General features: G+C 51.3%; 1 protein-coding gene across 1 annotated transcript in view; it reads right to left on the bottom strand.

The window, feature by feature from the left end:
• The window catches only part of ARPC2 (actin related protein 2/3 complex subunit 2), a 76,222-nt gene extending 54,585 nt beyond the window's left edge, over positions 1-21,637 (bottom strand). The window contains exons 1-2 of the mRNA XM_038743717.1: positions 21,509-21,637; positions 401-435 (exon numbers count right to left, since the gene is read on the bottom strand). Coding sequence (XP_038599645.1) covers positions 401-435; positions 21,509-21,582 — 109 coding nt within the window. The 5' untranslated portion in view covers positions 21,583-21,637. The remainder of the gene's footprint in view (positions 1-400; positions 436-21,508) is intronic.
• Positions 21,638-22,344: the final 707 nt, after the last annotated feature.

The following is a 22,344-nucleotide window of genomic DNA, read 5'->3' on the forward strand; positions in this document are numbered from 1 at the left end:
AATTTATAATTCTATTTATATTAAGGATGTGTATATATCTATAATTCTTTTTATTTCTACTGATGCTTATTTATTTGTTTTGATGTCTGCCTCCCCCCTCCTGGACTGTGAGCCCGTTGTGGACAGGGACTGTCTCTACTTGTTGCTGAATTGTACTTTCCAAGAGCTTAGTACAGCTCTGGATAAATAAAATTGAATTCATTCATTCATTTACTGGGCGCTTACTGTGTGCAGAGCACTGTACTAAGTGCTTGGAAAGTACAAGTTGGCAACATATAGAGACGGCCCCTACCCAACAGTGGGCTCACAGTCTAGAAAGAAATAATAAGTAGCAGTCATTTGGGTTGTTGGCATTCCTGCCCCGTTCCCAGACAAGAAAACGGAGCACACGGACACTCACCTGCAAACGTCACTTCGACCGCCTCGGGCTTGTTTCTGAAAAACACAAACGGTGGTCAGAGTCAAGTCAATAAATCTCGGTTGTTTACAGCTGTAATTTATTTATCTACTTTTATTCACATCTGTCTCCCTCTCTGGACTGTAAGCTGGTTGTGGGCAAGGAATGAGTCTGGTAAGTGTTCTATTATCCTCCCGCAAGTGCTTAGTAATAATAATAATAATGATGGCATTTATTAAGCGCTTACTACGTGCAAAGCACTGTTCTAAGCGCTGAACTTTAGTACTTTAGTACAGTGCTAGGCGCACAGTAATCGCTCAATAAGTACGACTAAACGGATGAATGAAAGCAGGCGTACTTACTGAGTGCCATCCCACACCGTCCGGCTCCCAGGGGGGTTTCCGAGGCAAGCTGACCAGGCTGGTAAGGGGGTGGGTTTTTCCAACGCTCTGGTTCTCCCAGCCTCGGTTTCCCCTGGAATCCCCCCGCACCTCCTTTCCCTCTCCCCAGCCCAACCCAAGCCTCTCCACCTGATACACCGTGGGCCCACCGGGAAAACCATGGGGGGGACAAAAAAATCCTCTTCCCACTCATGAGCGAATCCCACTCGGATTCATTCAATCATATTTACTGAGCGCTTACTGGGCGCAGAGCACTGTACTAAGCGCTTGGGAGAGGACAATACAACCATAAACAGACACATCCCCTGGCTACAGCGAGCTGCTAGTTACCAGCAACGAGGTTTAGTCTCCTCGAGATTGAACGGCATCGTTGTCACAAAGCGAAGTGCTACCCAATTTTTTTAAAAAATAATCTGTTAAGTGCATTCGTTCATTCATATTTACTGAATCATCATCAATCGTATTTATTGAGCGCTTACTATGTGCAGAGCACTGTACTAAGCGCTTGGGAAGTACAAATTGGCAACATAATGCTTACTGCATGCAGAGGACTGTACTAAGGACTTGGGAGAGGACAACGGAAAAATAAACGGATAGATTTCCTGCCCACAACGAGCTGCTAGTTAACAGCAACGGGCTTTGGTCATATCGAGATCTTACAGCACCACAGTCACGAGGTGAAGGAATCCCCAATTTTCTAAAAATAATAATTATAATAACAATAATAATAATGATGGCATTTGTTAAGCGCTTACTATGTGCAAAGCACTGTTCTAAGCGCTGGGGAGGATACAAGGTGATCAAGTTGTCCCACAGGGGGCTCACAGTCTTCATCCCCATTTGACAGATGAGGGAACTGAGGCCCTGAGAAGTGAAGTGACTTGCCCAAGGTCACACAGCTGACAACTGCTGCAGCCGGGATATGATGGCATTTGTTAAGCGCTTACTATGTGCCAAGCACCGTTCTAAGCATTGGCGGGGGGGGATACAAGGTAATCAGGCTGTTCCACGTGGGGCTCACAGTCTTAATCCCCATTTTACAGATGAGGGAACCGAGGCACAGAGAAGCAAAGTGACTTGCCCAAAGGCACACAACTGCCGAGTGACGGAGCCGGGATTAGAACCCGAGACCTCTGACTCCCAAGCCCGTGAGTCCTAAGCTCATTATTAACAGATGATGGTATCTGTTAATTCATTCCTACTTATTGAGCGCTTACTGTGTGCAGAGCACAGTACTAAGTGCTTGGGAGAGGGCAACAGAACAATAAACAGGTAAATTCCCCGTCCACAACGAGCTTACATTAACAGTTTGGCCCTGCTACCTAACAGCAAGGAATTTCAGTCTTTGAGAGATCAGCCGGCACCAGTGTCATGAATGAAAAAATACCCAATTTTTAAAAATAATGGTATCCTTTAAGCGCTTACGGTGTCAAATACTGTTCTAAGCACTGGGGTAGGTACAAGTGAATTTGGTCAGACCCAATCCTGCATGGGGCTCACGGTTTGAGTAATTAATAAACGATGGCATTTGTTAAGGGCTTACTATGTGCCAAGCACTGTTCTAAGCGCTTGGGGGGATCCAAAGTAATCAGGTTGTCCCACATGGGGCTCAGTCTTAATCCCCATTTTACAGATGAGGTAACTGAGGCACAGAGAAGTTCATTCATTCATTCAGTCGTATTTATTGAGCGTTTACTGTATGCAGAGCACCGTACTAAGCGATTGGGAAGTACAACAGCGTGGCTCAGTGGAAAGAGCACGGGCTTTTGGAGTCAGAGGTCATGGGTTCAAATCCCAGCTCCGCCAATTGTCAGCTGTGTGACTTGGGGCAAGTCACTTAACTTCTCCGGGCCTCAGGGACCTCATCTATAAAATGAGGATTAAGACTGTGAGCCCCCCGTGGGACATGTTTGTACATATTTATTACTCTATTTATTATAAATTTATTAATTTATTAATATAAACATTATAAACTATTATAAATTATTTATTTATTTATTCATTTTGCTTGTGCATATCTATTCTATTTATTTTATTTTGTTAGTATGTTTGGTTTTGTTCTCTGTCTCCCCCCTTTTAGACTGTGAGCCCACTGATGGGTAGGGACTGTCTCTATATGTTGCCAATCTGTACTTCCCAAGCGTTTAGTACAGTGCTCTGCACATAGTAAGCGCTCAATAAATACGATTGATGATGATGATGATGATGACAACCTGATCACCTTGTAACCTCCCCCGCGCTTAGAACAGTGCTTTGCACACAGTAAGTGCCTAATAAATGCCATTATTATTATTACGAGTCAGCAACATGTGACTTGCCCAAAGTCATCCATCTGACAAGTGGCAGAGCCGGGATTAGAACCCATGAGCTCCGACTCTTTCCACTGAGCCATGCTGCTTCAGAACAGGTATTGAATCCCTATTTTACAGTCGAGGAAACCGAAGCCCAGAGAAGTGAAGCGATCTGCCCACGGTCAACTGGCAGGCGAGTGGCAGAGCTGGGATTAGAACCCAGGTCCTGTGACTCCCAGCCCCGGGCTCTTTCCACTAGGCCATCATCATCATCAATCGTATTTATTGAGTGCTTACTATGAGCAGAGCACTGTACTAAGCGCTTGGGAAGTACAAATTGGCAACATATAGAGACAGTCCCTACCCAACAGTGGGCTCACAGTCTAAAAGGGGGAGACAGAGAACAAAACCAAACATACTAACAAAATAAAATAAATAGGATAGATATGTACAAGTAAAATAAATAAATAAATAAATAAATAAATAGAGTAATAAATATGACTCTCCTCACCTGGCTCCTCTCTTACTCTCACCCAGCCCGGACACTCTGCTCCTCTAACGCCAACCTTCTCACTGTGCCTCCACCTCACCGCCATCCTGTCTCCCACGTCCTGCCTCTGGCCCAGATCGCCCTCCCTCCTCATAACCGATAGAAAACGACTCTCCTCTCCTGTTTATTTTATTTCATTTTGTTAGTATGTTTGGTTTTGTTCTCTGTCTTCCCCTTTTAGACTGTGAACCCACTGTTGGGTAGGGACTGTCTCTAGATGTTGCCAATTTGTACTTCCCAAGCGCTTAATACAGTGCTCTGCACATAGTAAGCGCTCAATAAATACGATTGATGATGATGATGATGATGTTCAAAGTCTTATTGAAGGCCCGTCTCCTCCAAGAGGCCTTACCTGACTAAGCCCCACTTTTCTTCAACTCCCACTCCCTTCTGCATCGCCCGGACTTGCTCCCTTTCTTCACCCCCCTTAATAATAATAATGGCATTTAATAAGCGCTTACTATGTGCAAAGCACTGTTCCAAGCGCTGGGGAGGATACAAGGTGATCAGGTTGTCCCACGGGGGGGCTCACAGTCTTCATCCCCATTTTACAGATGAGGGAACTGAGGCACAGAGAAGTTAAGTGGCTTGCCCAAAGTCACCCAGCTGACAGTTGGCGGAGCTGGGATTTGAACCCATGACCTTTGACTCCAAAGCCCAGGCTCTTTCCACTGAGCCACGCTGCTTCAGCCCCACACTACTCAAATCCATATCCGTCATTTATTTCTATTCCTATCTTCCCCTCTTGCCTGTCGGCTCCTTGTGGGCAGGGAATGTGTCTGCTTATTGTTATACCTCCTCTTCCAAGCACTCCATAAATACGACTGAATGAGTGAACTTGCCCAAGGTCACGCAGAAGACAAATGGTGGAGATGGGATTAGAACCCAGGTCCTTCTGATTCCCAGGCCTGGGCGCTAGCCACCAGACCACAATGCTTCTCCGGCCACTACTGCATTCCCTCTGCACATGGAGCAGCATGGCCTAGTGGATAGAGCCCGGGCTGGGAGTCAGAAGGATCCGGGTTCTAATCCTGGCTCTGCCACTTGTCGGCTGGGTGATCTTGGACAAGTCACTTCACTTCTCTGGGCCTCAGTTCCCTCACGTGTAAACTAGGGATTGAGATTGTGTGCCCATGTGGTACTTCCCACACGCTTAGTCCAGTGCTCTGCACACAGTAAGCGCTCAATAACTACGATTGAGTTAATCGTAATTGAGATAACTATTACTCTATTTATCACTCTATTTATCACTCTATTTATTTATTACTCTATTTATTTATTATTACTCTATTCATTTTACTTGTACATATGTATTCTATTTATTTTATTTTGTTAGTATGTTTGGTTTTGTTCTCTGTCTCCCCCTCTTAGACTGTGAGCCCACGGTTGGGTAGGGACTGTCTCTATATGTTGCCAACTTGTACTTCCCAAGCGCTTAGTACAGTGCTCTGCACACAGTAAGCGCTCAATAAATACGATTGATTGATTGACAGGGACTGTGTCTGACCCGATTACCTTATATAATAATGATGATAATAACGGCATTTATTAAGCGCTTACTATGTGCAAGGCACTGTTCTAAGCGCTGGGGAGGTTACAAGGTGATCAGGTTGTCCCCCGGGGGGCTCACAGTCTTAATCCCCATTTTACAGATGAGGTCACTGAGGCCCAGAGAAGAGAAGTGACTTGCTCAAAGTCACACAGCTGACAATTGGTGGGGCCGGGATTGGAACCCGTGACCTCTGACTCCAAAGCCCGGGCTCTTTCCACCGAGCCACGCTGCTTATATCTACCCCAGCGCTTAGCGCAGTGTTTGACACATATGAAGTGCTTAACGAAGACCATCGTTATTATTCCGCCTGAGATCCCCCAAAGGGGGCTGAATCCGAGCCAGTCTGGGGAGTTGTGGACCCCCCACTCCCTAACTGGGCAACCACGGCCTCACACCTGCACACGAGATCCCCCCTGCCCGACCGGGCGACCACAGCGTCCCGCTGCAGGCCAGGCCCCTCAGCCTAACCGCATCCCATCCACCTCCGCGTCAAATGGAAACTCCTCACCGTCCGCTTTAAAGCCGTCCATCCTCTCGCCCCCTCCTACCTCACCTCGCTGCTCTCCTTCTCCAGCCCGGCCCGCACACTTGGCCCCTCTAATGCCAACCTTCTCGCTGGGCTCCACCTCATCTATCTTGCCGCCGACCTCTTGCCCACATCCTGCCCGTGGCCCGGAACGCCCTCCTTCCTCACACCCAACAGACAATGCTTCTCCCCCTCATCAAAGCCTTATTGAAGGCCCAACTCCTCAATCAATCAATCAATCGTATTTATTGAGTGCTTACTGTGTGCAGAGCACTGGACTAAGCGCTTGGGAAGTACAAGTTGGCAACATATAGAGACCCACAGGCCTTCCCTGACTAAGCCCTCCTTTCCTCTTCTCCCACTCCCTTCTGCGCGGCTCTGACTAGCTCCTTCATTCATCCCCACAGCACCTGTATATATGTATATATGTTTGTACATATTTATTAGGCTATTTATTTATTTATTTTACTTGTACATATCTATTCTATTTATTTTATTTTGTTAGTATGTTTGGTTTTGTTCTCTGTCTCCCCCTTTTAGACTGTGAGCCCACTGTTGGGTAGGGACTGTCTCTATATGTTGCCAATTTGTACTTCCCAAGCGCTTAGTACAGTGCCCTGCACATAGTAAGCGCTCAATAAATACGATTGATTGATTGATCCTCCCTCTCAGCCCCATAGCACATATAAATATATTGTAACTCATTTAATCTACTCATTTATATCAATGCCTGTCTCCCCTTTAGACTGTGAGCTCCTTGTGGGCAGGAATGTGCCTGTTGTTACACCGTACACTTCCAAGCGCTTAGTACGATGCTTTGCACACAGTAAGCGCTCAAAAAATACAACTGAATGAATGAATGACGGGGTAACCAGAGCCTCACACCTGCATGCTGGGTCTCCTCTCCCAAATAATAATCATAATAATAATTATGGTATTTGTTAAGCGCTATGTGTCAAGCACTGTTCCAAGCGCTGGGGTCGATACAAGCAAATTGGGTTGGACACAGTCCCTGGACCACGTGGGGCTCACAGTCTTAATCCCCATTTTACAGATGAGGGAACTGAGGCCCAGAGAAGTGATGTGACTTGCCCGAGATTCATTCATTCATTCAATCATATTTATTGAGCGCTTACTGTGTGCAGAGCACTGTACTAAGCGCTTGGGAAGTACAAGTTGGCAACATATAGAGACGGTCCCTACCCAACAGTGGGCTCATAGTGTAGAAGGGGGAAACAGAGAACAGAAAAAAGCCATATTAACAAAATAAAATAAATACAATAAATATGTACAAATCAAATAAATAGAGTAATAGATACGTACAAACATATATACATATATACAGGTGCTGTTGGGAGGGGAAGGAGGTAAGGCAGGGGGAGGACGGGGAGAGGAAGGAGGGGGCTCAGTCTGGGAAGGCCTCCTGGAGGAGGTGAGCTCTCAGTAGGGCCTTGAAGGGAGGAAGAGAGCTAGCTTGAGAAGCAGTGTGGCTCAGTGGAAAAGAGCCCGGGCTCTGGAGTCAGAGGTCATGGGTTCGAATCTAGGCTCGGCCAATTGTCAGCTGTGTGACTTTGGGCAAGTCACTTAGCTTCTCTGTGCCTCAGTTACCTCATCTGTAAAAAGGGGGTTAAGACTGTGAGCACCCCGTGGGACAACCTGATCACCTTGTAACCTCCCCAGCACTTAGAACAGTGCTTTGCACTTAGTAAATGCTTAATAAATGCCATTATTATTATTAATATTATTATTATTATTATTATTATGTGCAGAGGGAGGGCATTCCAAGCCAGGGGGATGACGTGGGCCGGGGGTCGACGGCGGGACAGGAGAGAACGAGGCACGGTGAGATTAGCGGCAGAGGAGTGGAGGATGCAGCCTGGGCTGGAGAAGGAGAGAAGGGAGGTGAGGTAGGAGGGGGCGAGGTGATAGACAGCCTTGAAGCTGAGCACTGTACTAAGCGCTTGGGAAGTACAAGTCGGCAACAGACAGAGACAGTCAGCACACAGTAAGAGCTCAATAAATCCGATTGAGTGAATGAATTACAGACACATTCCCTGCCCATAATGAGCTTACAGTCTAGAGCAATTAGTGATATTTATGGAGACCATCCTGTGTGGCGAGCCCCGTACTAAGTGCTTGGGAAAGTCCAATACAACAATAAACAGACACATTTCCCTGCCCACGAGGAGCTTCCAGTCTAGAGGGCTGGTCCCCAATTGACCCGGCTCATTCCGAGTGTGGAGCTGACGGTTCCCTCCACGCCTGATGAGGAATCCTGAAATCACTTAGTCCAAGGCTCTGCACACACTAAGAGCCATCCCAACATTCATTCCTTCATTCAGCCGTATTTACTGAGCGCTTCCTGGGGGCAGAGCACTGTACTACGCGCTTGGGAGCATCCAACAGTAAACAGACCCATTCCCTGCCCACGATGAGCATCGGGTGCTTCATCCCCCCGCCCCGGCCACGAGATCTGACAAGATCACGTGTCGTTTCCCCGCTACTGGGTCGCAGCCCAGCTGGACCCTTGCCACCTCAGGCCAGCCCCCTCCCCACTCCTTTTTTTAAAATGGTATTTGTTAAGTGCTTACTCTGTGCCAAGCACTGTACTAAGCACTGGGGTAGATACGAGCTAGTCAGGTTGGACACGGTCCCTGTCCCACACGGGGCTCAGCGTCCTCATCCCCGTTTGACAAATGAGGAAACTGAGGCCCAGAGAAGTGAGAGCTCACCTCCTCCAAGAGGCCTTCCCAGACTGAGCCCCCTTTTTCCTCTTCCCCTCCCCACAGCACCTGTATATATGTTTGTACAGATTTATTACTCTATTTTACTTGTATATATTTACTATTCTATTTATTTTGTTAATGATATGCATCTAGTGTTAATTCGAGTTGTTCTGACGACTTGACACCTGTCCACATGTTTTGTTTTGTTCTCTGTCTTCCCCTTCCAGACTGTGAGCCCACTGTTGGGTAGGGACCGTCTATGTTGCCAACTTGAACTTCCCAAGCGCTTAGTACAGTGCTCTGCACACAGTCAGCACTCAATACGATTGAATGAGTAAATGGACTTTACTCTCCCCCCCCGCCCAGCCTCGCCCCACTTTCATACATGTATATACATATATATATATATACATACATATACATATATATACACATATGTATAATATATATATATAAAACATATATATATATGTATTTCTATTGATGCCTGTTTACTTGTGTTGATGTCTGTCTCCCCCCTCCCTAGACTGTGAACCCGTTGTGGGCAGGGATTGTCTCTCTCTATTGCTGTACTGCAATAATAATAATAGTATTTGTTAAGCACTTACTATGTGCCAAGCACTGTTCTATGCACTGGAGTAGATACAGGGCAATAAAGTTGCCCCACAAGGGGCTCACACTTTTAGTCCTCATTTTATAGATGAGGTAACTAGAGGCCCAGAGAAGCTAAGTGACTTGTCCAAGGTCACACAGCAGACAAGTGGCGGAGGCGAGATTATTCATTCATTCATTCAATCATATTTATTGAGCGCTTACTGTGTGCAGGGCACTGTATTAAGCGCTTGGGAAGTACAAGTTGGCAACATATAGAGACAGTCCCTACCCAACAGTGGGCTCACAGTCTAGAGGGGACCCACATCCTCTGACTCTCAAGCCCGGAGCTCTTTCCACTAAGCCACACTGCTGCACTTTCCACACGCTCAGCACAGTGCTCTGCACACAGTCAGCGCTCGGTAAATACGGCCGAACGAACAAATGACTCGCCCGAGGTCACGGTGGCGGAGCTGGGATTAGAACCCAGGTCCTGTGACTCAGAGGCATGTGCTCTAACCACTAGACCTCACCGCTTCTCCTTTCTGCTTCTCCGGAAGAGGCATTCCAGCCCCTTCCTCTCCGGGGAGATTCTTCTCCTTCCCAAATCTCTTCTCCTCCGGCCTCCTGCTTCTTTCCCTTCAGACTTTGCCGGCTCGAAGGAGTTGCCCCTCTCCCCCGCCCCATCTTTCCGCAGCCTGGGTGGCTGTGCTGCCATTCATTCATGCGCCCACTCATTCATTCACGCGCCCACTCTCATTCATTCCGTCACATTTATTGAGCGCTTACGGTACGTAGGGCGGACTCGGCCTTCCTCAAGTTCCCTCCTCCTCCAGTTGAGTCCATCGGTGGCATTTATTTAGACGCCATGCTGTGCTAAGCACTGCTTGGGGGACGGTGGAAAGAGCCCGGGGATGGGCGTCACCGCACGTGGGTTCTAATCCCGGCTCGGCCACGTGCCTGCTGGGTGACCTTGGGTGAGTCACTTCACTTCTCTGGGCCTCAGTTCCCTCATCGGAAAAATGGGGATTAAGGCTGTGAACCCTGTGTGGGGCATGGACTGTGTCTGACATAATAATAATTGTGGTACTTTTTAAGTGCTTACTACATGCCAGACACTGTACTAAGCTATGCCTTGCTCCCTTTGTTCTTCCCCGCTCCCAGACCCAAAGCACTTATGTTCATAGCTGTCATTTATTTATTTGGATTGATGTCTGTCTCCCCCCTCTAGACTGTCAACTCGCTGTGGGCAGGGAACGTGTCTGTTAAATGTATTGTCCTCTCCCAAGCGCTCAATACAGTGCTCTACCACAGTAAGCGCTCGATAAATATGACTGACTGAGTGGATACCAGTAAATCGGGTTGGACACAGTCCCTGTCCCACATGGGGCTCACAGTCTCAATCCCTGTTTCACAGATGAGGGAACCGAGGCACTTCTCGAGTCACTTGGGCAGTGGCTTGCCCTAAGTCACACAGCAAAGTGGCAGAGCCAGGATTAGAACCCTTGACCTTCTGCCTCCCACTCTCGGGCTTTATCCACCAGACCATCCTGCTTCTCCGGCATTCAAGTTAATCAATTAAGTGAAGCAAAACCTGATTAACTTGGATACTGTCCAGTGCTTAGTGCAGTGCTGGGCCCATAGTAAGTGCTTAACAAATACCATAAAAGAGAGGGAGAAGGAGGAGAAGAGGGAGAGGGCGATGCCTCCAATCTGATAGTCTGTATCTCCCCCAGCTCTCTGTACAGTGCCTGGCACATAGTAAGCGCTTAGTACAGTGCTAAGCGCTTGGTACAGTGCTCTGCACACAGTAAGCGCTCAATAAATACGATTGATGATTATTATGACTTTTATCACTAAGCCCCAATGGGTCCCTCTGGGGGAGCCCCGGGGGAAACGGAGACCCCGAGCAATGCAATGGTCAGGCCGGGGCCACCCACGCAGAATCCGGCCCTTTCTGACAAATCCGGCCCAGGATCGAGGCTTGGGAGTCAGAGGTCGTGGGTTCTGATCCCGGCTCCGCCACTTATTCAGCTGTGTGACCTTGGGCAAGTCACTTAACTTCTCTGTGCCTCAGTTCCCTTACCTGGAAAATGGGGATTGGGACTGTGAGCCGCACGTGGGACAACCTGATTACCATGCATCTCCCCCAGTGCTCAGAACGGTGTTTTTAGACCGTGAGCCTGTTACTGGGTAGGGACCGTCTCTATATGTTGCCGATTTGTACTTTCCAAGTGCTTAATCCAGTGCTCTGCACACAGCAAGCGCTCAATACGATTGAATGAATGAATGAATGCTTGGCACACAGTAAGCGCTTAACAAATACCATCATTATATTAATAATAGTATTATTATTATCGAGATGGTCGCTGCGTCCCTTCTTCCCCACATCAGCCAGCCAGTCAATCATCTTTATTTGGCACTAACTGTGTGCAGAGTACTAAGCGCTAGAGTGAGTCCAATAGAACAGGCACATTCCCTGCCCACAAAGAGCTGATAGTCAAGAGGGGGCTTATTCCTTCATTCGATCGTGTTTATTGAGCGCTTCCTGTGTGCGGAGCACTGTACTAAGCTCTAGGGAGAATCCAACAGAAGAGTATAACACTTTCTTAAGCTATTAGCATAGCACACCGCACACAGGATGCACTCAATAAATACGACTCTCCTCACTCTCGGCTTCAAGGCTGTCCATCCCTTCGCCCCCTCCTACCTCCCCTCCCTTCTCTCCTTCTCCAGCCCAGCCCACACCCTCCACTCCTCTGCCGCGAATCTCCTCACCGTTAGGCCTCGTTCTTGCCCGTCCCACCGTCGACCCCCTGCCCACGTCCTCCCCCTGGCCCGGAATGCCCTCCCTCCCTCCGCCCATCCACCAAGCTAGCTCTCTTCCTCCCTTCAAGGCCCTACTGAGAGCTCACCTCCTCCAGGAGGCCTTCCCAGACTGAGCCCCCTACTTCCTCTCCCCCTCCTCCTCCTCTCCATCCCCCCCCGCCTTACCACCTTCCCCTTCCCACAGCACCTATATATATCTATATATGTTTGTACATATTTATTACTCTATTTTACTTGTACATATTTATTCTACTTATTTTATTTTGTTAATATGTTTTGTTTCGTTGTCTGTCTCCCCCTTCTAGACTATGAACCCGCTGTTGGGTAGGGACCGTCTCTATATGTTGCCAATTTGTACTTCCCAAGTGCTTAGTACAGCGCTCTGCACACAGTAAGCGCTCAATAAATACAATTGAATGAATGAATGACTGATGTATTGTATTGGTGTCTCCCAGGTGCTTAGTCCAATGCTCTGCACACAGTAAGCGCTCAATAAATACGACGGACCGACTAACTCTAGATCTGGCCAAGCGCCAGGGCCCGGCTCCGCTCCCGGAGAGAGTCAACGGGGGCTAGGGAGAGCAGCCTCGCCGCTCGGGGCAGTGGGTAGGGCCAGGGCCTGGGTTCTAATCCTGACTGTCGCTTGTCTGCTGTGTGACCCTGGGGGAGTCACTTCACTTCTCCGGGCTTCCGTTCCCTCATCTGTAAAATGGGGATTGAGACTGTGAGTTCCAAATGGAACAGGGCCAGGGTCCAACCCGATTTGCCTGGATCCACCCCAGCACTGAGCTCAGTGGCTGGCACATAGTAAGGGCGTAACAAATGCCATCGTTATTATTATTTTCAGCTGGCCCAGGGCGTTGCCAAACAAAAAGCCGGAGGGAGAAGGGGTTGGGGGCTGGGCCGGGCCCCGGGGAGGGGGGCACAGGTATCCAAGGAAGCTGGAGACGGGTGCCGCCCTGCCGTCGCCCGCTTCAAGGAGCCCGTTGGGAGAAATAGCCTCTGCCCACCCCGGGTGACAGAATCTTCCCTATGGGGAACGGGGAGGGAGGAGAAGAGGCAGAGAGGGGTCTTCATTTCCCTGTGGGACCATGGAGTAGTGGACACAGCTTGGGCCTGAGAGTTAGAAGATCATGGGTTCTAATCCCAACTTTGCCACTTGTCTGCTGTGTGACCACAGGCACGTCACTTCACTTCTCTGGGCCTCAGTTCCCTCATCTATAAAATGGGGACTGGGTTTGCGAGCCCCGCGAGCGACTTTGTCCAACCCAATTTGCTTGTGTCCAACCCAGCTCTTAGTACAGTACCTAGTAAACGCTTAACAAATGCCATCATTATTATTATTGAGAAAGCTCAGTGGAAAGAGCACGGGCTTTGGAGTCAGAGGTCATGGGTTCAAATCCCAGCTCTGCCAAATGTCAGCTGTGTGATTTTGGGCAAGTCACTTCACTTCTCTGGGCCTCAGTTACCTCATCTGGAAAATGGGGATGAAGACTGTGAGCCCCCCCATGAGACAACCTGATCACCTTGTAACTGCCCCAGCGCTTAGAACAGTGCTTTGCACATAGTAAATGCCATTATTATTATTAGTATTACCACAACTACGAAGAATAAAATAATTGTAGTATTAGTTAAGAATTTACTATGTGCCAGGTACACACGGAGGTGGACATCAGCAAATGGGGTTGGGCACAGTCCCTGTCCCACGTGGGGCTCACAGTCTTAATCCCCATTTTACAGATGAAGGAACTGAGGCTCAGAGAATAATAATACTAATGATGGTCTTTGTTAAGCGCTCACCATGTGCCAAGCACTGTACTGAGCCCTGGGGTGGATACAAACAAATCGAGTCAGACATAACCCCGTCCTATGTGGGGTTCACGATCTTAATCCCATTTTACAGATGAAGGAACTGAGGCTCAGAGAATAATAATACTAATGATGGTCTTTGCTAAGCGCTCACCATGTTCCAAGCACTGTCCTGAGCCCTGGGGTGGATACAAGCAAATCGAGTCAGACATGGCCCCTGTCCTATGTGGGGTTCATGATCTTAATCCCATTTTCCAGATGAGGGAACTGAGGCGCAGAGAAGTGAAGTGACTTGCTCAAGGTCAGCCGGCAGACAAGTGGTGGAGCCGGGACTAGAACCCAGGTCCTTCTGATGCTGTGCTATTCCTAAGTATCTAGTACAGCACCCTGCAAATAGTAAGGGCTCCATAAACACCACTAATGGAACACAACAACCTCAAATCAGAATGTGTCTGCTTATTGTTGCATTGTCTTCTTCCAAGTGCTTAGTCCAGTGCTCCCCACACAGTAAGCGCTCAATAAATACAACTGACTGACTCACTACGTCTCCCCGTATGGAAGCCCCACCTCCTGATGATGATGGCATTTGTTAAGCGCTTACTATGTGCAAAGCACTGTTCTGAGCGCTGGGGGGGGATACAAGGTGATCAAGTTGCCCCACGGGGGGCTCACAGTCTTAATCCCCATTTTACAGATGAGGTAACTGAGGCTCAGATAAGTTAAGTGACTTGCCCAAGGTCACACAGCAGACCCGTGGTGGAGCCGGGATTCGAACCCATGACCTCCGACTCCAAAGCCCGGGCTCTTTCCACTGAGCCACGCTCCTTGCCCACCTGTTCTTTGCGGGGAGGGGGCGGGGAGCTGAGCATGCAGCTGGAGCTCTATATTTTCTCCTCTAGACTGTAACCTCGTAATAATAATAATAGTAATAATAATAATAATAATGATATTTGTTAAGCGCTTACTATGTTCCAGGCACTGTGCTAAGAGCTGGGGTGGATCCAAGCCAATCAGGTTGGACGCAGCCCTTGTCCCACGTGGGGCTCACAGTCTCAATCCCCATTTTACAGATGAAGGAACTGAGGCCCGGAGAAATAACGTGACTTGCCCAAGGTCACGAGGCAGACAAGTGGCGGGGCCGGAATTAGAACCCACGACCTTCTGACTCCCAGGACCCGGTTCTATCCCCTAAGCTCTGCCGCTTCTCATTGTGGGCAGGAATCGTGTCTAGTCTATTGTTCTGTTGTCCTCTCCCAAGCGCTTAGTCCAGTGCTCTGCGCATAGTATGCGCTCAATAAATACCACTGACTGGCTGATTATCAGTGCTGATGGGAAATCTTGGGACCACTTTACCCTCATTCATTCAATCATATTTACTGAGCGCTTACTGCGTGCGGAGCACTGTACTAAGCGCTTGGAAAGTACAATTCGGCAACAGATAGAGACGGTCCCTACAGATAGAGAAGCAGCGTAGCTCAGTGGAAAGAGCACGGAGTCGGAGGTCATGGGTTCGAATCCTGACTCCGCCACTTGTCAGCTGTGTGACTTTGGGCAAGTCACTTCACTTCTCTGGGCCTCAGTTCCCTCATCTGTAAAATGGGGATTAAGACTGTGAGCCCCCTGTGGGACAACCTGATTGCCCTGTAACCTCCCCAGACCTTAGAACAGTGCTTTGCACGTAGTAAGCGCTTAATACATGCTATCATTATTATTATTATTATTACACAACAACGGGCTCCCCTCAGACGACAGGCTGGGCAGCAACTTCTCTGTGCCTCAGTTCCCTCATCTGTAAAACGGGGATTAAGACTGTGAGCCCCCCTGTGGGACCACCTGATTGCCCTGCAACCTCCCCAGACCTTAGAACAGTGCTTTGCACGTAGTAAGCGCTTAATAAATGCTATCATTATTAGTATTATTACCCAACAACGGGCTCCCCTCAGACGACAGGCTGGGCAGCAACTTCTCTGTGCCTCAGTTCCCTCATCTGTAAAATGGGGATTAAGACTGTGAGCCCCCTGTGGGACCACCTGATTGCCCTGTAACCTCCCCAGACCTTAGACCAGTGCTTTGCATGTAGTAAGCGCTTAATAAATGCTATCATTATTATTATTATTACCCAACAACAGGCTCCCCTCAGATGACAGGCCGGGCAGCAACTTCTCTGTGCCTCAGTTCCCTCATCTGTAAAACGGGGATTAAGACTGTGAGCCCCCTGTGGGACCACCTGATTGCCCTGTAACCTCCCCAGACCTTAGACCAGTGCTTTGCATGTAGTAAGCGCTTAATAAATGCTATCATTATTATTATTATTACCCAACAACAGGCTCCCCTCAGATGACAGGCCGGGCAGCAACTTCTCTGTGCCTCAGTTCCCTCATCTGTAAAATGGGGATTAAGACTGTGAGCCCCCTGTGGGACCACCTGATTGCCCTGTAACCTCCCCGGACCTTAGAACAGTGCTTTGCACGTAGTAAGCGCTTAATAAACGCTATCATTATTATTATTATCACCCAACAACGGGCTCCCCTCAGACGACAGGCTGGGCAGCAACTTCTCTGGGCCTCAGTTCCCTCATCTGTAAAATGGGGATTAAGACTGTGAGCCCCCTGTGGGACAACCTGATTGCCCTGCAACCTCCCCGGACCTTAGAACAGTGCTTTGCACGTAGTAAGCGCTTAATACATGCTATCATTATTATTATTATTATTACCCAACAATGGGCTCCCCTCAGACGACAGGCTGGGCAGCACCCAACAGCCCGGCCCATGTCTCCGGTGGGGTTTTTTTTTGTGTGTGTGTGTGTGGGGGGGGATCATACCCTGGTCTCAGGTTCAGGGGTAGCGAGACATCTCATATGTCTCCCCCACGGGCGGGCGGCCTCGCCCGGGGCTGGGCCTCGTCCTCCTCCACCCTAACCGATGAGCCAACCGGTTTTCCAGAAGCCTCCGGGATTCAGCTCCCGTCAACCCGCCTCCGCCTCACCCCGAGGGGGCCAGGCTGAGTCCTCCTGCCCAGACCAGAACCACTAGCTTGTGTCAGGCTCAATCAACCAATCAATCGTATTTATTGAGCGCTTACTGTGTGCAGAGCACTATACTAAGCGCTAGGGAAGTACAAGTTGGCAACATAATAATAATGATGGCATTTCTTAAGCGTTTACTATGTGCAAAGCACCGTTCTAAGCGCCGGGGAGGTTACAAGGTGATCAGGTTGTCCCACGGGGGGCTCACAGTCTTAATCCCCATTTTCCAGATGAGGTAACCGAGGCCCAGAGAAGTGAAGTGACTTGCCCAAGGTCACACGGCTGACAATTGGTGGAGCCTGGATTTGAACCCATGACCTTTGACTCCAAAGCCCGTGCTCTTTCCACTGAGCCACGCTGCTTCTCATAAGAAGCATATAGAGACGGTCCCTACCCAACAGTGGGCTCGCTGGGGGGGATTATTATTATTACTACTATTATTAATCGTATTTATTGAGCGCTTACTATGTGCAGAGCACTGTACTAAGCGCTTGGGAAGTACAAATTGGCAACATATAGAGACAGTCCCTACCCAACAGTGGGCTCACAGTCTAAAAGGGGGAGACAGAGAACAAAACCAAACATACTAACAAAATAAAACAGAATAGATATGTACAAGTAAAATAAATAAAGAGTAATAAATATGTACCAACATATATACAGGTGCTGTGGGGAAGGGAAGGAGGGGCTCACGTGGTGCCCCCTCTGTCCCCCGTCCCCACCGCCCCCAGCCCCCCGCAACCTTCCGCAAGGGCCCGACTCTCCCGGGGCTCCAGCCAGGAACACTCCGCACTAGGCTGTGGCTTTCCGGGAGGAGGCGAGTCAGCTGGAGTTGGCATGATGGGGACCCATTTGGAAATCCTGGGGGGAACAGCAGCCGATCGGATGCAAATCCCCTCCCACGCGGCCGTCCCGGCAGCCGGAGCGGAGAGGAGGCCGCCCCACCCCCCCGGCAACCGAGGCAGCCCCGGCCACCACACCACACGGGGATAAAAATGCAGAAGTCGCAGGCCGACTTCCTCCCAGGGGCCGGCTAGCTCCGGGATCCAGCGGTCACCCGGAGCGAGCGCCGGGTTCGAATCCCGGCTCCGCCGCTTGCCTGCCGGGTGACCGCGGGCAGGTGGCTTCGCTTCTCCGTTCCTCGGCTGCCTCGACTGTAAAATGGGGACGCGACACCCGTTCTCCCTCCTCCTCCACGTGGGACAGGGCCCTGGGTCGGACCGACGGACGAACTGGATCTACCCCAGCGCTTAGAACAGCGTGCGGCACGTTCATCGCTTCACGAACACCACAGACACGAACAAGGCGAAAGAACTCGGGCCGATCCGCTTCTTGAATCGGTGAAATGCGGGGGAGGCATTAGGGTACCCGCTAAGTGCTTGCAGTGTGTCAAGCGCTGCCCTGAGCGCCCGGGTGGATACAAGTTCGGCGGGTTGGACACGATCCCTGTCCCCCGTGGGGCTCACCGTCTCCATCCCCATTTTCCAGATGAGGGAACCGAGGACCAGAAAAGTGAAGTGACTTGCCCGGGAGAGAGGCTTGGGGGGAAAGAAGTGGCCTTCTCCTAGGGTCACCGTGCACGGTGCTTTGGGCGGACTAAAGCCACGTCCTAAAAATATTCAATCACTCATTCAACCGTATTTAGTAAGCGCTCAATAAATACGATTGATGATGATGATGAAGGTGTTTGTTAAGCACTTACTATGTGCCAAGCACTGTGGGAGATACAAGGTCATCAGGTTGTCCTACGTGGGGCTTACGGTCTTCACCTGCATTTTCCAGATGAGGGAACTGAGGCCCAGTGAAGTGAAGTGACCCGCCCGAAGTCACCCAGCTGACAAGCGGTGGAGCCGGGATTAGAACCCATGACCTCCGACTCCCGAGCCCGGGCTCTTGCCGCTAAGCCACGGGATTGTGACCTATTTGCATGGGTATAAATAGGGTATAACTACCCTATTTGCTGGTCACCAACGCCACGGGCTGCACTCCGGCTAGACAGAAAGCCTCCTGGGGGATCTCAAAGCACACACAGGGCGCTGCACACAGTAAGAGCTCAATAAATAACTCAGGGAAGCAGTGTGGGCTAGTGGATAGACCCCGGGCCTGGGGGTCGGAAGGACCTGGGCTCTACTCCCGGCTCTGCTGGGGGACCTTGGATGGGTCCCTTTACTTCCTCAGCTCCCTCATCTGGGAAACGGGGAGATCGGGAGTCCCACGTGGGACGGGGGCTGGGTCCGTTCTGATTAGCTGGGATCTACCTCAGTGCTCAGTACAGCGCCTGGCACATAGGAAGCGCTTAAATATCACAGAAAGCAAAATGAAACAGCCAAAAAAAAAAAAAATTACCAGTGATTGACTGCTGTGTGGGGAGGAGGGGAGGCGGGGTGTTTCCCACATCCATTTCCTCATCCGGGGAAGGTAAGGCAAGGCCCTGGACTTAGAGCAGAAGGAGGGAGGTGCTCACAGCATCTTGACAAAGGCCGCAAAGGTCTGGAAATTGGTGTTTTTGATATGTGTTCGATGCTTCCTATGCTCCAGGCGCTGTACTAAGCGCCGGGGTAGACGCAGGCCAATAAAGTCTTCATCCCCATTTGACAGATGAGGTGACCCAAGGTCCCAAAGCAGAACAGGTGACGGAGCTGGGACTAGAACCTAGGTCCTTCTGATGGCCCCGTCACTAGGCCGTGATGGTCACCCACTCTATTTGCCCAGAAAGTGACCCAATAATTATAATAGTCATTGGGGCATTTGTTAAGCGCTATGTGCTAAGCACCGTACTAACCACGGGGGTGGATACAAGAAAAATCGAGGTGTACGTGACCACTCAGGCCAAGAAAAAGCAGGAGATTAGTCTCGATTCCTGTCCCCCAGATGGGAACGTGACACCCAGAAACCTGACAGACTCCGGGTACAGGGACTCCCAGCTGAGGGGGATGCGACGGGGTCCTAAAAACCCCCAATCAATCAACTGATCAACCAGTGATATTTACTGAGCGCCTACTGTGCGCACAACACAGTACTAAGCGCTTGGTTGAGTCCAATACAGCAGAGTTAGCAGATACATTCCTTCATTCGATCATATTTGTTGAGCGCTTACTGTGCACCAAGCGGCCCTGTACTAAGCGCTCGGGAGAGTACAATACAACCACAACAGACACATCCCCTGCCCACAACGAGTGCACAGTCTAGTGGCTGACCAGAAGCTGTATCCACCCCAGCGTTCAGTACAGGGCCTGGCACGGAGCAGGCGTTTAACAAATACCACCATTATTAGAAGTGGGTGCCTGGAGCTGTAGGAGAGGAGTTATTTATTGATACTGATGCTATTGACTCCGAGCTGTAGGAGGGGAGTTATTTATTGACACTGATGCTAGTCAACAAAAGCCTGATGACTTGGTTCGATGTCTGTCTCCCCGCTTTTAGACTGTGAGCCCGTTGTGGGCAGGGACTGTCTCTCTCTCTCTTGCTGAATTGTACATTTCAAGCGCCTAGTCTGGTGCTCAGCACAGGGTAAGTGCTCAATAAATGCGACTGAACGATCGAATGGGTGGTGGGGGGCGAATAAGGGGGGGGAAACCTGGGGAGTGGGGCAGGGAAGAGCCCTTGGGAGAGGAAATGCACCCCAAGATGGGTAGAGTTTTTCCTGTTTGGAAAGCGTTGGGGAGGGGGGGCGAGTTAGAATGTGTCCCCCAAGTCTACTACACTGTCCTCTCCCAAGTGCTTAGCAGTGTCCTGCACATAGTAAGTACTCAGTAAACAGGACTGATTGAGGACTTGGGAGAGGACAACGGGGGGGGGGGGGGGAGGGTCTGACCCTCTGGTCCTCCCTGGGTGGAGGGTTTGGCGGGGGAAGCGGGATGGATGGAGGGCAGGAGGACAGGAGGGACAGGATGGAGGGCAGAAGGGAGGAGGGCAGGATGGCAGGAAGGGCAGGAGGGGGAAGGGCAAGGGGGGGAGGGCAGGATGGGCAGAAGGAGGGAAGGCACGAGGGAGGACAGAGGAGGGCAGGAAGGAGGAGGGCAGCATGGGGAGGAGGGGAGGAGGGAAAGGGGAAGGGAGAAGGGAGGAGGGCAGAATGGGCAGGAGGGAGGAGGGCAGAGGAGGGAGGGCGGAGGAGGGCAGGAGGGGCAGGGGAGAGGAGAGCAGGAAGGGCAGGAGGGAGGAGGGCAGGAAGGGCAGGAGGAAGAATGGAAGAGGGCAGGAGGAGCAGGATGGGCAGGAGGGAGGATGGAAGAGAGCAGGAGGGGCAGGATGGGCAGGAGGGAGGAAGGCAGGATGGGCAGGAGGGAGGAGGGCAGGAGGGGAGGGAGGAGGGCAGAATGGGGAGGAGAGAGGGTGGAGGAGGGCAGGAGGGGCAGGAGGGCAGAGGGCAGGAGGGGAGGGAGGAGGGCAGAATGGGCAGGAGGGAGGAAGGGAGGAGGGAGGACGGAGGAGGGCAGGATGGGGAGGAGGGAGGAGGGCAGGAGGGGAGGGAGGAGGGCAGAATGGGAGGAGAGAGGGTGGAGGAGGGCAGGAGAGAGGGTGGAGGAGGGCAGGAGGGGCAGGAGGGGCGGAGGGCAGGAGGGAAGGGAGGAGGGCAGAATGAGCAGGAGGGAGGAGGGCAGGAGAGAGGTCAGGGAGAAAGTCAGGCTGGAGGTCGGGGGGGAGGAGGTGAGGGCAGTTTTTCTCTCAGCGGGTCGGGGGGGGGGGGTGTTTGTGTGGCCGGTCCCGGGCCTCCCCTCCCCCTGCCCCTCGGTCCCCCGGCCTGCCGCCCTCCCTCCGCCCGTCCGTCCGTCCGAGCCCGTGAGGCCGTGGCGTCGGGCCTCACTCACCCTGCGGCGGCGTTGTCGAACTTGAGGGCCAGGGTCTCCTCGATGATGCGGTTGTTCACCTCCAGCAGGATCATGGCGGCGGCGGGGGCGGAGGAGGCCCGAGGAGGCCCGAGGAGGAAGGAGGAAGGAGGAGGAGGAGGAGGAGGAGGAGGAGGCCCGGGTCCCGCCCGGCCGGCCGGCCGGCTCTCACACTGCCCGCCGCTGTGCTGGCCGCCTCGCCTCGCCTCGCCTCGCCTCACCGCCTCCTCAGCCGGCCGCCGCCCGCCCGCCCGCTCCCTCACTGCCTCACTTCCGCTCGTGCCCGCGGACGCCCTCGCCGGCAAGAGCGTGCGTGCGCGCGCGTGCCCGCGGGCGCCCTCGCCGGCAAGAGCGTGCGTGCGCGCGCGCCCGCGGCCGGCCCCGCCCGAAGGCCGCTTCCGCCCCGCGCGCGCCCCGGCCACGCCCCCTTCCTCCCCCCACGCCCCCTAGAGGGCGGGCCGGGGCCCTGCAGGCGCCTCCTCCCTCCTCTCCACACCCCGCGCCGCGCCCAGGCCACGCCCCCTCCTCCCCCACAATCATGACATTGATCAATATTTATATTAATATTAATAATAATAATAGCATTTATTAAGGGCTTACTATGTGCAAAGCACCGTCCTGAGCGCTGGGGAGGTTACAAGGTGATCCGGTTGTCCCACTGGGGCCTCACAGTCTTCATCCCCATTTTACAGAGGAGGTAACTGAGGCACAGAGAAGTGAAGGGACTTGCCCAAAGTCACATAGCTGGCAATTGGCGGAGCAGGATTTGAACCCATGACCTCTGACTCCAAAGTCCGGGCTCTTTTCCACTGAGCCAC

The sequence above is a fragment of the Tachyglossus aculeatus genome, chromosome 1, assembly GCF_015852505.1.
Source record: "Tachyglossus aculeatus isolate mTacAcu1 chromosome 1, mTacAcu1.pri, whole genome shotgun sequence".
Taxonomy (NCBI): domain Eukaryota; kingdom Metazoa; phylum Chordata; class Mammalia; order Monotremata; family Tachyglossidae; genus Tachyglossus; species Tachyglossus aculeatus.